The sequence below is a fragment of the Aquarana catesbeiana genome, unplaced genomic scaffold, assembly GCF_042186555.1.
Source record: "Aquarana catesbeiana isolate 2022-GZ unplaced genomic scaffold, ASM4218655v1 unanchor229, whole genome shotgun sequence".
In the NCBI taxonomy this organism is placed as follows: domain Eukaryota; kingdom Metazoa; phylum Chordata; class Amphibia; order Anura; family Ranidae; genus Aquarana; species Aquarana catesbeiana.
Window position 1 is genome coordinate 1,523,493 of NW_027362656.1, and position 18,044 is coordinate 1,541,536.

At 44.1% G+C, this 18,044-nt stretch overlaps 1 protein-coding gene across 1 annotated transcript in view; it reads left to right on the plus strand.

Moving 5' to 3' along the window:
- LOC141121755 (uncharacterized) overlaps positions 1-11,265 on the plus strand; it is a 30,597-nt gene extending 19,332 nt beyond the window's left edge. Inside the window, exon 7 of the mRNA XM_073611474.1 lies at positions 9,671-11,265. Coding sequence (XP_073467575.1) covers positions 9,671-10,935 — 1,265 coding nt within the window. The 3' untranslated portion in view covers positions 10,936-11,265. The remainder of the gene's footprint in view (positions 1-9,670) is intronic.
- Positions 11,266-18,044: the final 6,779 nt, after the last annotated feature.

Below are 18,044 nucleotides of genomic sequence, written 5' to 3' on the forward strand. Positions count from 1 at the left end.
CATGTAGGAGAGAAATGTCAGAATTGGCCTGGGTGCTTCAGAACGCCTGAAGGTGCTCCACGCATGTTGGGCCTCTGTATGTGGCCACGCTGTGTAAAAGTCTCACACGTGGTACCTTTAAAAAACACACCATGCCTCTTACTAAATACCTTGGAATGTCTTCTTTCCAAAAAGGGGTCATTTGGGGGGTATTTGTACTTTTCTGGCATGTTAGGGTCTCAAGAATATAGATAGGCCGTCAGTACTTCAGGTGTGATCAATTTTCAGATATTGGCACCATAGCTTTTGGACTCTATAACTTTCACAAAGACCAAATAATATACACCGATTTGTACTTCTTTTTACCAAAGATATGTAGCGGTATAAATTGTGGCCAAAATTTACAAAGAAAAATTGCTAATTTGCTAAATTTTATAACAGAAACAAAATTTCATTTTTTTACCGAATTTTCAGTCTTTTTTCTTTTATAGCGCAAAAAATAAAAAACCCAACGGTGATTAAATACCACCAAAAGAAAGCTCTATTTGTGTGAAAAAAAGGACAAAAATTTCATATGGGTACAATGTTGCATGACTGAGTACTTGTCATTCAAAATGTGAGAGCACCGAAAGCTGAAAATTGGTCTGGTTAGGAAGGGGGTTTAAGTGCCCAGTTGTCAAGTGGTTAAATGACTTTTTTTCCTTTAAAAATTACATTTTGTGCAGGGACTGTTCTAAGCACTGGAAACACGCGCCACTTTACAGGCATACTATAGAAACCCCCCAGGTACGATATTTAAAGGAATATTTCACTTTTTTTTTTTTTTACTTTAAGCATCATTAAAATCACTGCTCCCGAAAAAACTGCCGTTTTTAAAAGTTTTTTTTGCATTAATACATGTCCCCTGGGGCAGGACCCAGGTCCCTAAAACACTTTGTAGGACAATACCATGCAAATTAGCCTTTAAAATGAGCACTTTTGATTTTGAACGTTCGAGTCCCATAGACGTCAATGGGGTTCTAACGTTCGTGCGAATTTCCGGTCCGTTCGCAGGTTCTGTTGCAAACCGAACCGGGGGGTGTTCGGCTCATCCCTACTTAGAAGTGGGCAACTTCTTAAGTGGAATGCAATGACACCTCTTTGAGAACCGGTTAACCACCATAAGGATAACAGTGTTGCCTTGGGAGTTGGGTAACTCCACAATGAAATACATAGACAGGTGGGTCCAGGGCCTCCCCCCACCGGGCATGGGCTGCAAGAGGCCCACTGGAAGGCACAGTGGAGTCCCACTCTGAGCACACACGGAACAGGCAGCCACACCAGCCCGCAGACCAGGCCACCAGAACCGTTGGGAAATGGCCCAAGCGAGTTGACTCTTCCCAGGGTGGCCAGCCGCCCCAGGAGAACGGCAAGGCTGGAGCACGGCAGCACAGAGACTCTCCAGGACAAAGCAGCAGACACAAGGCCCCTCAGGAAGAGCATGGGCCCGAGCAGCAAGAATTCTGTCCCCCAAAGGAGAAGCAAAAACCGTAGCCAGAATACGATCAGGAGAAATTGCAGGAACCGGAATCGACTCCAAATTGGAAGTGGAGGAAAACTGCCGTGACAAGGCGCCAGCCCCCACACTCCTAGCACCAGGTAAGAATGAGACAACGTAGCCGAAACTCGACAAGAAAAGAGCCCATCGCGCCCTTCTGGTAGAGAGGCGCCCAGCCCCAGACAAGAATGTGAGACCCCCCACAGTCAGCAAGAATGAGAACCGGTACAGTGGAGAGGAGATGTCTCCATTTTTTCAGGGCCAAAATGATCGCCAACAGCTCTCTGTCACCAATCCCGCAACTGCGCTCCGCAAGCGTCAACCTCTTGGAAAAGCAGCCACAAGGATGCACAGCGCTCCCAGAGGTAGGACGCCAAAACAGAAGGGTGCCAACACCAGTCTCAGAAGCACCAACCTCAAGGATAATAGGCAACGTAGGATCAGGATGTGCCAACACAGGAGCAGAAACAAAGGCAGCCCCGAGGCCCCAATGGACCCCAGAGACCAACTCCGTGGGCCACCGTCCCCTCCGGCCACATCAGCCAGGGGCTTGACCAGAGACGAGAAGCCACGAACAAACCTCCGACAACAGCCAGCAAAGCCCAGGAAATGCCACAGAGGACACAAACCCAGGGGCCGGGGCAACTGCAGGACCGCCAAAAGTCTCCCCAAGTCCACCAAAAAAACAGAAGCGGAAACGACACAGCCCAGGAATCCAACCTGTCCACGATGGAACTCACAACCCCCCCAGTCCACAACAGACACTGTTCCCCCCCAGTCTCCGAAGCACACGACAGACATCTGTGAGGTGGCTCTCCAGGGACTTGGAAAATATGAGGACATCATCAAGATAAACCACCACACATAACTGCAGCAACTCTCGGAGGACATCGTTAATAAATTCCTGGAAAACGGCCGGGGCGTTACAAAGGCCAAAAGGCATTACGAGGTACTCATAATGGCCTGTTCTGGTATTAAACGCAGTTTTCCACTCGTGGCCCTCCTTAATCCGCATGAGATTGTATGCCCCTCTCACTGCTCCCTTGAGACTCTGAAATCAACAGAATCGGGTAGGCATTTTTAATCGTGAAACGATTGAGATCCCTATAATCAATACAGGGTCTCAGTTCACCGCTCTTCTTCTTCACAAAGAAGAAACCAGCACCAGCAGGAGACGAGGATTTGCGGATGAAACCTATAGAAAGTGCGTTTGCAACATACTCCTCCATGGCCTTATCCTCCAAGACCGACAAAGGGTAAACCCGCAAGAAAAAGACAATTCCATAGCTCAACTCACCAACCAGTCTGCTGACCAACCAAATTAACCTGTCTAACCGTATGTTAAAAGCAGGGGTTAGCACACATTTGCAAACGCATGTGAAAGCTGCAAGGCCCCGTCAAGGCACCCTGTATTACTTGCAGTCCTAACACTACAAAATTTATAAGTGTCTTTCACAGTGGAAGCACATGCATTAAATGGATAGGTGTGAGACAGGTGAGCCAGGAGGCCGCCCTAGCCCCCTTAAAGGGACAGGAGCACACTGGACACCCAGCAAGAGCACAATGGCAGCAAAGGTGTCCAGTGCGTCCCCGACCCACATATAGTAACAGTAACAAAATAATGGCCACCGCCCACACCCATAACTGGCCTTCACAGTAAGGAGCACATGGAGGGCATATACATACAAGAGAAAGACAATTCCATAGCTCAACTCACCAACCAGTCTGCTGACCAACCAAATTAACCCGTCTAACCGTATGTTAAAAGCAGGGGTTTAGTTAGCACACATTTGAAAACGCATGTGAAAGCTGCAAGGCCCCGTCAAGGCACCCTGTATTACTTGCAGTCCTAACACTACAAAATTTATAAGTGTCTTTCACAGTGGAAGCACATGCATTAAATGGATAGGTGTGAGACAGGTGAGCCAGGAGGCCGCCCTAGCCCCCTTAAAGGGACAGGAGCACACTGGACACCCAGCAAGAGCACAATGGCAGCAAAGGTGTCCAGTGCGTCCCCGACCCACATATACTAACAGTAACAAAATAATGGCCACCGCCCACACCCATAACTGGCCTTCACAGTAAGGAGCACATGGAGGGCAAGGGTAAACCCGGCCACGAGGGGGTATGGCACCAGGTTGAAGGTCAATTGCTCAATCATAAGGCCGGTGTGGCCTTATGTGAGGCAAACTACCCACTTGACCTTTGTCAAAGACATCACTAAAATCGCGGTACTCCTCTGGCAGGAAGGAGAGTGAAGAGGTGCACAGGACCTTAGCTACCTTCTGGAAGCATGTCTCACTGCATTGAGGTGACCAAGAGAGAACCTCAGCACGGAGCCAATCAAAAGAGGATCCTCTGTAACGAAGGATAACCAATAACCAGCGGAAACCTAGGTGAGGAAATAACTTGGAATTGGATTATCTCATGGTGAAGAGCCCCTACAGCCATGGACAACGGAACCGTCTCATGAGTCACATGGGCAGGCTGTAGAGGTCTCCCGTCAAGAGCCTCAATGGCAAGTGGAGTGTCACGTAGCTGCAGCAGAATCGAGTGCTGCGATACAAAGGCAGCATCAATGAACAGGCCTGCAGCCCCAGAGTCGATTAGAGCCTGTATCTCGATGGACGACTCAGCCCAAGAAAGGGTGACAGAAACCAGGGGCTTATCCTTCTGGATAACTGGGGACGAAACAACGCCACTTAAGGTCTGTCCATGACAGGACCTCAAGGTTCGGGCGTTCCCTGGACGGGTAGGACAAGATTTCAAAAAGTGACCTGCCTGGCCACAATAAAGGCACAATCTCTCCCTCCTCCTAAAGGTTCATCTGCAGAGAGATGCGTGAAGCCCAAGTGCATGGGTTCATCTTCACTGACCGACTCTGTACCAGGAGGTGAGGGAGGCACGGGTGGGACTGCAAAGCTCGAAGGCAAATGTACAGGAGGCTTCTGCAAATGCTCCTTAAAAAAGAGTCTTCCTCTGAGTCTGGAGTCAATGCGGATGGCAAACGTGATCAACTTCTCCAGCTCAGGGGGTATATCTCGGGCTGCTATCTCATCCTTGATGTAATCCGAGAGACCATGAGAAAAGGCAGCCATGAGGGCCTCATTGTTCCAAGCAACCTCTGCTGCCAGAGTATGGAATTCAATGGCGTAGTCGGCAACAGTTCTTGTACTCTGTTTTATGTACATGAGGCACTTAGCACTAGCGGAGCATGTGGGAATGTCAAATACCCTTTTAAAGGAGGCCACAAACTCTGGGTAACTCAAGGCAACAGGTTTTTGTGTTTCCCATAGAGGGTTTCCCCAGGCCAAGGTTCTCTCTGAAAGCAAAGATATCACAAAACCTACTTTGCTTCTGTCCGTGGGAAACACCTTGGGCAGCATCTCAAAGTAAATCTCGACCTGGTTGAAAACCCTCTGCATTGAACTGGATCACCCCCAAATCGCTGGGGAAGCAGAGCAGAACCAGACATAGCTCTTATAGGGGTAATACTCAAGGTGCATTCACAGAGACTGGCGCAGCAGCAGAGACGGCCTGCAAACACAGGTTGTACCAAAGCAGCCATAGTGGGAGATTCCAGGTGAGCCATGCGACTCAGGAGCATTTGTAACGGTATGGCAAACTGATCCATGCACTGACACACAGAAGGCACCCATATACTGGACCTGGACATCCATAGGACACCTCTACTTTGGGACGTTTGGATATTTATCCACCCGTTATGTATCCCATACTAAAAAAGCTCCATTGATCATCTGTCCCAAGCAGGTTCGAATAACATCCATTGATGCTGGAAACATAGTACACTTACAGTTCTTCCACCATTATGGTCTGGCGTCCATGGAATACTTCACTTGATCCAATCGCCTTTAGTGCTTTTTGAACACAGAATCATCCCATCGGAATTTATACATATGTAAACATACTCCACTCTCAAACCCTGATGAAGGTATCAGAAAACTTGAAACGCGTTGTGTATCAGGGCACACCACCCTTAGGAGAGTAAATATGATATGATGATTTATATTTGTGTATTTTTTGTTCTGTTTCTTCATGTAATGTATTTTTGTATTGTGTAGACGCTTTCACGTCTTTTTATCGTACATCATTAAAAACATATTTTTTTATTACAAGAGTTGGTGGTCTGTCAAAATCCCATTGAGGGGGGTATTTTTCCTTGTTCTATCATGCGGTGATCTTGCTCATCCAAACTGGAAAAAATATTACCAACAAGTGGATTGACTGTATCTTCTGAATTTATGGCCTTCGCCTACTATCAGGAACCATGAATCAGACTGAGACAGAAGTATAGTTAAATCACACTTGTTTAATAATAATAATATTAAAAAGGTAAACACAGTAAGCGTGGTCAAAACAAGCCAGAGTTCAGTAACCGGATTGGGTAGTCAGCCAAGCCAATGTCAGAGGGCCAGAGGTAAATGTAGTTCATACTATACTTTGTACCTTCCTATTGGGGAACTCTATACTATACGTTGCAGCTTCCTATAGGAGAACTCTATACTATACTTTGTGGCTTTCTATAGGGGAACTCTATACTATACTTTGTGGCTTCCTATAGAAGAACTCTATACTATACTTTGTTGCTTCCTATAGGAGAACTCTATACTATACTTTGTACCTTCCTATAGGGGAACTCTATACTATACTTTGTACCTTCCTGTAGGGGAACATTATACTATATGTTGCAGCTTCCTACAGGAGAACTCTATGCAATACTTTGTGGGTTTCTATAGGGGAACTCTATACTATACTTTGTGGGTTCCTATAGGGGAACTCTATATTATACATTGTGGCTTCCTATAGGGGAACTCTATACTATACTTTGTGGCTTCCTATAGGGGAACTCTATACTATACTTTGTGGCTTCTATAGGTGAACTCTATTCTATACTTTGTACCTATCAGGAACCATGAATCAGACCGAGACAGAAGTATAGTTAAGTCACACTTGTTTAATAATAATAATAATAATAATAATAAAAAGGTAGAGTAAGCATGGTCAAAACAAGCCAGAGTTCAGTAACCACATTGGGTAGTCAGCCAAGCCAATGTCAGAGAGCCAGAGGTAAACGTAGTAGTACAGCAAGCAGGATCAGCAGCCAGAAGGGATGTCAGCCGAGCAAGTCTTCAACAGGAATGCAGGAGAAAGTCTCTGTGATGTTGGGTAACTGTGGAGAGAGATGGGAGCTGGCAATTAGCCGACAGCTGAGTGGCCAGCTCAGAGAAGGAAGGGCTGAGCCCAGCCCTGACATTAACTTCTTATAGGGGAAATCTATACTATACTTTGTGGCTTCCTATAGGGGAACTCTATACTATACTTTGTGGCTTCCTATAGGGAAACTCTATACTATACTTTGTGGCTTCCTATAGGGGAATTCTGAAGGCAGGAAGAACCAGAAGACCCCAGGGGATCCAGAAGAGGAAAATCAGGGCTGCTCTGTGCAAAGCCATTACACGGAGGAGGTAAGTAGGGGTGCACCGAATGGAAATTTTGGTGCAGAAACCGAAAATGAAGGATGCACTAGGCCAAAAACCGAAACCAATACAGAAAATGACAGTTTTTAAAAAATATTTATATTTTTTTATACAACCACCATTTATATATCACCATTTCTTGTATCATGTCCCCAGTCTCTAACCATCTCTTGTATCATGTCCCCAGTCTCTAACCATCTCTTGTATCATGTCCCCAGTCTCTAACCATCTCCTTTATCATGCCCTAGTCTCTGACCATCTCTTGTATCAGGTCCTCAGTCTCTGACCATCTCTTGTATCATGTCTGCAGTCTCTGACCATCTCTTGTATCATGTCCTCAGTCTCTAACCATCTCATGTATCATGTCCCCAGTCTCTAACCAGCTCTTGTATCATGTCTTTAGTCTCTAACCATCTCTTGTATCATGTCTTCAGTCTCTAACCATCTCTTGTATCATATCCTCAGTCTCTAACCATCTTTTGTATCATGTCCCCAGTCACCAACCATCTCCTGTATCATGTCCCTAGTCTCTATCCATCTCTTGTATCATGTCTTCAGTCTCTAACCTTCTATTGTATCATGTCTGCAATCTCTTACTTAAACACACTGCTATAGTATTAGCAAAATTTCAATTCAGTGCACCTCTAGCAGACATTATACAGGAGATGGTCAGAGACTGCAGACATGATACAGGAGATGATCAGAGACTGCAGACATGATACAGGAGATGGTCAGAGACTGCAGACATAGTACAGGAGATGGTCAGAGACTGCAGACATAGGACAGGAGATGGTCAGAGACTGCAGACATAGTACAGGAGATAGTCAGAGACTGCAAACTTTATACAGGAGATGATCAGAGACTGCAGACATGATGCAGGAGATCAAATGCAGCCTCACCAGTGCCTGTCATGCAGCCTGCCAGTGCCCGGATTAAAGCCGCAATCTCTGTGTGTCACAGAGCTGTATTTGAAATGCCAAGGTCGCAGTAACAATGTCCTGCCTCCTGTTATCACGTCACAAATTCAATGCCCCACCATTGGATCAGTGTGCCGTCTATCACAGGAGGCGGGACATTGTTACTGCGACCCGGGCAATTCAGCTCCGTGACACAGAGAGATCACCACTCTGTGGGAGGGAGGAGAAGAGGGAGGAGGGAGGGGAGGACTGGGGAACTCCAGGATGACACCCCCGCAATGGGTGGCACAATTTTCTGCTCCATTATCGGCAATATTTTCCTTTTGACAATGTGCTGAAAACACAATTTTTGGGCAGTTTTTTTTTCGGCCGCCGAAATTTCTGTGCATCCCTAGAGGTAAGTATGACAAGTTTGTTTAAAAAAGAAATCCAACATTTACAATGACAATGACTCTGTGCAGGGAAGATCAGCATCTGACCCCAGAGAAGGTGGAGGCTGATAGACTGGAGATGATAGAAGGCATTACTATTACATAAAGTAAAAGTTTACTAGTGCATTGTGCATTATATATAAAATTATATCCATGAAAAAAGTCTCAGCTTTCAGTGTTACTTTAATATAAAAGTCCCCCCTTTCCCCTCTAACCTCCATATATCTTCATGTGTGACTCCAGGTAAAATCCCCATATATCCTACTTCTGGGTATATTTTTTATTATATATATGATATAAGATATATTACTTTCACTATTTCACAGTATAAATGAATCCCTTATAGTAGTGATTATTTGTTGTTTTTGTACCAAAATATACTTTTTTTTTTTAACGCCATCATAACAGATGATTAAAAAAATCACGCTGCTGCTTCTAAGTGTCCTATGCTGGCCACACACGGGTCGATTTTGGGACGAGAATGTTTGCACAAATATTTGTATGAAAATTATTTGTACATTAGAGGAATTGACGAGTGTAGTTCAAAAATTCCACTTGCTTTAACATTTAATTATAAAATGAATGTAACTTCTGACCACAAACCACATACACGATGTGAAAATTTGTTCGATGGAGAAAAGTTTTCTGTTCTGCTCCTTCGAATTTTCCCATCACTGTGGTGGAAAATGAATGCCGATTAGACCCCACTAATGGTTAGAAAATTGGATGAATGTTTTTTTGAAAGAAAAATAAGTTTGTGTACAGCCATCTAAAGTGACATCAGGTGCAGGAAGCTTGTACCCACCTACCTGTCTATGACAAGGGAGTCTGTCATCCATCATATTATATTGCACTCCTGTCTGATCATCTGCAAAACAGCGTTTTACCTCTTTTTTACATTTTAATAATGTTGATCTCTGATTCTGATATGTAGCAGATTCTCCCTCTAATAAACATCTATCTGTCTGTTATTCTTAGAGTGGACTAAATATCCAACTATATATCTGGATATTTATATTTGTACATTTGCTGTATATAGAGATTCAAGCATATTTACTAAATTATACACCAACCTTTTTTTTGAGGTCTTTATCCAATTAGTTGATTATTCAAAATAATAATAATCAGCCAACTAATCAATTCTGAAAATAATCATTATATGTCGCCCTATAGAGGACCCATTTACTAGTTCCTTGAGGGGGGAATTGTAAGATCCTCAGAGACAAAGCTGCCTGATGTGGGCGGAGTCCTGGTTTAGGGGAACCAATCTGCTCATGTCTAATAACAATCTTTTTATCTCTATTTTAGTAGATGGACGGGAGATGAGGAAAACCTCAGAAAATTGTCTCACTTTGTCTCCAGACTGTAAAGTAGAAGATGAGGACATCACACAGTATAGTCCAGGAGAAAACCCGACTACCTCAAATGTCCATCTGGCACCACAAAGTGTAGATGGACCATCGTATTCCTCTTATCCTGAGGAACCTCAGACTGTGAGGGACTGTGCCGTCCTTCCAACAGAGAAGAGCTTTTCCTGTACTGAGTGCAGGAAGTGTTTCCATTATAAATCCCATCTTAATGAGCATATAAGATCTCACACAGGGGAGAAGCCGTATTCCTGTCCTGAGTGCTGGAAATGTTTTTCACAGAAGTCCAATCTTTACACACATCAGAGATCTCACACAGGAGAGAAGCCGTATTCCTGTCCTGAGTGTGGGAAATGTTTTTCAGAGAAGTCCAGTCTTTACAAACATCAGAGATCTCACACAGGGGAGAAGCCGTATTCCTGTCCTGAGTGCGGGAAATGTTTTTCACAGAAGTCCAATCTTTACACACATCAGAGATCTCACACCGGGGAGAAGCCGTATTCCTGTCCTGAGTGTGGAAAATGTTTTTCAGAGAAGTCCAATCTTAACACACATCAGAGATCTCACACAGGGGAAAAGCCGTATTCCTGTCCTGAGTGTGGGAAATGTTTTTCAGAGAAGTCCAATCTTTACACACATCAGAGATCTCACACAGGGGAAAAGCCGCATTCCTGTCCTGAGTGTGGGAAATGTTTTTCAGAGAAGTCCAATCTTTACACACATCAGAGATCTCACACAGGGGAGAAGCCGTATTCCTGTCCTGAGTGTGGGAAATGTTTTTCAGAGAAGTCCAGTCTTTACAAACATCAGAGATCTCACACAGGGGAGAAGCCATATTCCTGTCCTGAGTGTGACAAATGTTTTTCACAGAAGTCCAATCTATACAAACATCAGAGATCTCACACCGGGGAGAAGCCGTACTCTTGTCCTGAGTGTGGAAAATGTTTTTCAGAGAAGTCCAATCTTTACACACATAAGAGATCTCACACAGGGGAGAAGCCGTATTCCTGTCCTGAGTGCGGGAAATGTTTTTTAGTGAAGTCTCATCTTTACACCCATCAGAGATCTCACACGAGGGAGAAGCCATATTCCTGTCCTGAGTGTGGGAAATGTTTTACACAGAAGTCCAGTCTTTACAAACATCAGAGATCTCACACGGGGAGAAGCCGTATTCCTGTCCTGAGTGAGGGAAATGTTCCTCACTGAAGTCCTGTCTTCCTGTACATCAGGGATCCCACACAACCCTCAAGGTATATTAGTGCCTTGAGTGTGGGAAATGTCTTCTATATGAATGTTGCTGGTCATCACAGTTCTCATGTGGGGAAGAAGCACGCCCTGATATACACCTCAGATATACTCCATGGCTGATCTTCATCATGGAAGAAACAGTTGATAAGGAGATCAGAGATCCCCAAAGACATGGATGAAGTGTTGTACCGTGTTGGCCATTAATAGCAGTAGAAAAATAAAAATGGAGTTATTACTTCTCATTGGCTGAGTGGTGTAAGATTTCACAAACACTTAGAGGTGTAATTAAAAAAAAATAGTTGAACGGTTATGACCGGCATTCGCCCAGCCATGATGAATATCGACTGTATTTTATTTCATACTCTAATTTCCTTGACTCCATCTAATGACCATAATGCAGTATTGCACTAATTGAGGTATTTCAGGAAAAATACCTGATTATGGCCACTAGATGGAGCTGATGATCATAGGAAATCACTGTGTTAAATCACAGCCAGAAATTGTAACAGCTGGATGAATGATTGTCACATTAGTCCAATACATTTTTTTAAAAAATAGACCCCTAAGGCTGGATTCACACCTATGCATTTTTAGTGCTTTTTGCATTTTGCAGATTTGAACTACAGAACGTGTTCCATAGGAAACAATGTTAAATGGACTGTAGTGCAAATCTACAAAATGCAAAAAGCACTAAAACTGCATAGGTGTGAATCCAGCCTTAGTCTTCTTCATCAGGCATGTCTTCAAACTAATACCTGAGATCATACTCATACACTTATCAGTACAATACACACTGAAGGATATAACTTAAAATAAGCCAACACTATTAGACTAACCATTGAATTAAAATGAGAAATACTATGTTTGGACTTTATATGGCGCTAAGTATAATAGGAATTATTTCTAGCTAGTGACAAATGTAGTTTCCTGGACCTCCCCATGTCAGCCTACTATGGGTCAGCTCCGACCCCTCCAAGACCACCTCTTTCTTAGCCCATAAAGGGCGGCTGTCTGCCCACACCAGTGTTTTTTTTTTTTTTTTCGTCCTCGCTCCGGACGCCTTTTAAAGTTTTTTTTTTTTTAATTTTTTTTTCTCCATCCACCATCCATCCTGTTCGGGTTCAGACACTCCCGGTTCAGAAGACCCCCCCATATAGACAGTATAAATGATTATGTATGATTATGTATTACTGGCAAAGGTCACTGGCAGTAAAAATGACAGTATATACTTTCGTTAGGCAGGTGCTGGCACTCTCTCCTTCCATGTTTTTGTGTGTTCAGGCAATGGTTTGGCTCACTGGGACTTGTAGTTCACTGCCTCCACATGTATTCCTTTCAGAGATGAGCAGGTGAGATCAGAGGCAGCTTCCTCTTTGGGTTGCCTAGCAAACATCAGAATGCTCACTGCTGATTTGCAGCAGGCTCTGTCCTCTAGGCTGATCTCAGTCTCCAGCTGATCAATCTGCTACTCTGCTCTGGTAAGCCTCCTTCCAGGACTCTCATTACTTACTGCTGTGTTACTTGTCTGTCAGAGTGTTTTTATTATCCTGTGCCTTATAGCTCTGGGGAATTTTGCCTGCCTGCCTAGCTGCCTTAGCACTGAAGATTCGGATGGAGAAGTTTATTTTAATTGTATTTATTTATTTTATTTTTTTAAAACAGTTTTTTTATTTATTTAAAAAGAGAGTACTTCCTCTGTGTTTTACAGAGAGAAGGGCCCAGTGCGGGATAAAAAGGTTCCAAATCAACACTCCAGCCTCAAAGGAGTAACAAAGGGACTACACATGTCAAATCGCAGATTCTGCAGCGCTCGTACTCCCCCCCCCATTCACTGCCAACCCAGAATTCAGGTAGAAACAGCAAATTTACCAACTCCCCTAGATTTTTTTTTTTTTTAATGTTTTTCACGGAAAATCTGTATCGATCGATTGTGAACTGAAGGAATTTATACACACAACCATACATCGTCACCAACCCAAATTCAACTCTTGCCTGACAATTCGCATGGAGACCTATCAAGGTTTATAAATGTAAAACTTTTTTGGGCCTAACACCCAACATGGGCATTACTAAAAAGAATGAGCCACGATCATATTGGTCCAGAGAACCGATTCATCATATGCCCATGTTCTCTGCTGCAATGGTCAAGCATAGATATGAGACGATAATGCGTTTTAGTGATCACACGCTTTTTTGTCCTTGGGGTGATCCTGAATATGATCAGCTTTACAAAATTCTGCTCCTCATTAACTACCTCTCCCAGAAATTTGCAGATGTGTATACGCCCCAACAAACCATCTATGTAGACGAGTCCATCATACATTTCACTGGCCACCTTGGAGGGTGGGGGGGCCCCACTCCTGCCACCGATAAAAGTGATCTTGCGGTGAATCCGCTGCAGAGAACACTAATTTTAAAGAGAAACGCATGCTATTCCTGAAAATACCAGGTTTATGACAGCCTAACATCAATAGTATAGAAGCTCTTGAATGGGTTAGTAAGGGACTATATACAAGATTTTAGTAATGAGAACAGTATCATTAGCAGTAATCACCATGGATTCATGAAGAATCGTTCTTGCCAAACCAATCTATTAACCTTCTATGAGGAGGTGAGTTGCCAGCTAGATAAAGGAAGGCCCGTAGACGTAGTGTATATGGACTTTGCATTCGACACAGTTCCCCATAAACGTTTACTGTACAAAATAAGGTCCATTGGCATGGACCATAGGGTGAGTACATGGATTGAAAACTGGCTACAAGGGCGAGTTCAGTGGGTGGTGATAAATGGGGAGTACTCGGAATGGTCAGGGGTGGGTAGTGGGGTCCCCCAGGGTTCTGTGCGGATGATGCTAAGCAGGGTAATAACTTCTCCGCAGGATGTGGAAACCTTGCAAGAAGATTTGAACAAATTAATGGGGTGGGCAACTACATGGCAAATGAAATTTAATGTATCAAAAATGTAGAATAATGCATTTGGGTGGCAAAAATATGAATGCAATCTATACACTGGGGGGATAACCTCTGGGGGAATCTAGGACCTGGGGGTCCTAGTAGATGATAGGCTCAGCAATGGCATACAATGCCAAGCTGCTGCTAACAAAGCAAACAGAATATTGGCATGCATTAAAAAGGGGATCAACTCCAGAGATAAAATTATAATTCTCCTGCTCTACAAGACTCTGGTCCAGCCACATCTGGAGTATGCTGTCCAGTTCTGGGCACCAGTCCTCAGGAATGATGTACTGGAAATGAAGCGAGTACAAAGAAAGGCAACAAAGCTAATAAAGGGACTTGAGGATATTAGTTATGAGGAAAGGTTGTGAGCACTGAACTTATTCTTTCTGGGGAAGAGACGCTTGAGAGGGGATATGATTTCAACTTCCAAATACCGTACTGGTGACCCCACAATAGGGAGAAAACGTTTTCGCAGAAGGGAGTTTAACAAGACACATGGCCCCTCATTAAAATTAGAAGAAAAGAGGTTTAACCTTAAACTATGTAGAGGGTTCTTTACTGTAAGAGCGGCAAGGATGTGGAATTCCCTTCCACAGGCAGTGGTCTAAGCAGGGGGTATTAATGGTTTCAAGAATCGATTAGATAAGCACCGCAACATACAGGGATATACAATGTAATACTGACATATAATCACACACAGAGGTTGGACTTGATGAACGTGTGTCTTTTTTCAACCTCTTCTACTATGTAATTATGTAAGCTAGCTGCTGCCATAACAATGGTATTTAGCATCATAGTACTGACGTACAGGTACAGCAATTTGCGTGAAGTGGTTAAAGGGTAACTACACTTGCGTGGGAAAAAAAGCAACCAAAGAAAAAATAATATAGCGCATATAATTGTGACACTAATATTGTCAATTAATGTTATTTAAAATTACCTTTCTTTTTCAATCTGCAGCCAATGTAATTTTCTGAGAATACATTGCAATATGGCTACCTGGAGTTGTCCTGTACACAGAGTGTACTGACCACTCCCCAGAAACATAACTTCCTGCTTGTGTGATTGGGTCACCAATTTTCCCAGAATTCTGCCCTAAGATACAAGTTAGATTTCAGGCATCCCCTGAAACAAAAATGTCATTTTTTTGGAGAGATACTTTCAATAGGAACACGTCTAAAGGGATGCATGCCCAGCAGCTTTCATCGTTAGTGCCCTGCAGCTGCACACCTGACAGTTAATTATGAAACCACGCCCATTAGACTCACTCAGAACAGAGGCACAGACAAACACACAGGGATTTCTTCAGAATAACAAAAGGTAGGAATCTGCAACAAAGGTTGTTATAATCCCTGCAATGTACACAGGTCACCCAGAGGGGAATGTTTTTTCTCAACAAAAGTGGAGTTATGCTTTAAACATTGTAATTTACTTTGCAGGAACACCAATCAGCTGCAGCACTGATCTGTTTATTCTGACAGCAGCAGGGTGTTGCTCTCAGAATACATACATCCGTTCCTGCAGCGCTGCAGGAGGAGATTTCCCATCCACAGTTTTAAAAAATGTGCATGCCCAAGCATGAGGGGCCTGTGTGGTCAGTGAGTGGATTGCTCCTTTGCTTTAGCATATATTTTTTTCACTTTTTTGGTATAGATTTCAGTTAAAAAAGTTGTTGTTTTATTGAGTTAATCTCATATGGTTATTGTGTTTTATTGTTAACCATTGCTTGCTTTAGAGCAGGGGTTTCAAACTCAAATTACCTGAGGGCCACAAGACAAGTTTTCATATCCCATGGGGGCCGCATGCAAACTTCAAAAACAACAGTACTGGTGTCAGCGGACGCATTATTAACCCCCAGCACTGGGGTCAGCGGACGCATTGTTAAACCCCAGCACTGATGTGAGTGGATGCATTATTAACCCCAATCGATGGTATCAGCAGATGCATTATTAACCCCCAGCACTGGTGTCAGTGGACCATTATTAAACCCCAGCACTAGTGTTAGCGGACGCACTATTAAACCCCAGCACTGGTGTTAGCGGACGCATTATTAACCACTTGAGGTCCGGGCCATAGCCGAATGACCGCTACAGCGCGGACCTCAATTTCCGTGAGGCAGTCATGGGACGTCCTCCCCTGTGCACGCGCACCGCGCGCACCCTGCAGTGTGCGCACTGTGATCACCGAGTCACGGAGACTCGGATGTCCACAGAAGCGAGTAAGGGGCCGTTCCCGGCCCCTTACCATGTCATCAGCTGTCAGCCAATGACAGCTGATCACATGATGTAAACAAAAGCTCGGTGATCGGTTTCGTTTTCTCCTCACACTGACAGCGTGAGGAGGAAAAAAAAGCCGATCACCGGCTTATGTCAAAGGGACATCGGTTCCGAAGCGGAAGGAGGCACATATGCCTCATCTGTGCCTGAAAGTGCCATCTGTAATTGCCACCTGCCAGTGCCCAGCAGTGCCACCTATCAATGCCCATAAGTGCCACCTATCAATGCCCACCAGTGGTGCCAATCAGTGCCACCTAGCAGTGCTGCCATCAATCAGTGCCTATCACTGCCACCTATCGGTGCCCATCAGTGCCGCCTCATCAGCGTACATCAACGAAGGAGAAAAATTACCTGTTTGCAAAATTTTATAACAAAATATACAAAAAATATCATTTTTTTTTTTTAATTCTGTCTTTTTAAATTTTTTTAACAAAAACTGCAGAGGTGATCAAATACCATCAAAAGAAAGCTCTATTTGTGGGAAAAATGATAAAAATTTCATTTGAGTACAGTGTTGTATGACCGCGCAATTGTCATTCAAAGTGCTACAGCGCTAAAAGCTGAACATTGGTCTGGACAGGAGGGGGGTCTGCCCAGTAAGCAAGGGATTAAACCCCAGCACTGGTGTCAACGGACGCATTATTAAACCCCAGCACTGATGTTAGTGGATGCATTATTAAACCCCAGAACCGGTGTCAGCGGACGCATTATTAAACCCCAGCACTGGTGTGAGCAGACGCATTATTAACCCCCAGCACTGATGTGAGCAGACACATTATTAAACCTCAGCAGTGGTGGTAGCGGACGCACTATTAAACTCCAGCACTGGTGTTAGCGGACACATTATTAAACCCCAGCACTGATGTTAGTGGATGCATTATTAAACCCCAGAACCGGTGTCAGCGGACGCATTATTAAAACCCAGCACTGGTGTGAGCAGACGCATTATTAACCCCCAGCACTGATGTGAGCAGACACATTATTAACCCCATCACTGGTGTCAGCGGATGCATTATTAAACCCCAGCACTGGTGTTAGCGGATGCATTATTAAACCCCAGCACTGGTGTTAGCGGACGCATTATTAAACTACAGCACTGGTGTTAGCGGACGCATTATTAAACGCCAGCACTGGTGTTAGCTGATGCATTATTAAACCCCAGCACTGGTGTCATTGGATGCATTATCAACCCCAGCACTAGGGTCAGAGGACGCATTATTAAACCCAGCACTGGTGTCAGCGGACGCATTATTAACCCCCAGCACTGGGGTCAGCGGACGCATTGTTAAGCCCCAGCACTGATGTGAGCGGACGCATTATTAACCCCCATCGATAGTGTCAGCGGACGCATTATTAATCCCCAGCACTGGTGTCAGCGGACGCATTATTAAACCCCAGCACTGGTGTTAGTGGACGCATTATTAAACCCCAGCACTGGTGTTAGCAGATGCATTATTAAACCCCAGCACTGATGTTAGCGGACGCATTATTAAACCCCATCACTGGTGTCAACGGACGCATTATTAAATCACAGCACTGTTGTCAGTGGACGCATTATAAATACCCAGCACTGGTGTCAGTGGACGCATGATTAAACCCAGCACTGGTGTTAGCAGACTCATTATTAACCTCCAGCACTGGTGTTAGCGGACGCATTATTAACCGGTTCAATACTGGGCATTTTCACCCCCTTCCTTCCCAGACCAATTTTTAGTTTTCAGCACTGTCGCAATTTAAACGACAATTGCGCGGATGTGCGCAAACAAAATTAACGTCCTTTTTTCCCCCACAAATAGAGCTTTCTTTTGGTGGTATTTGATCACCTGTGTGGTTT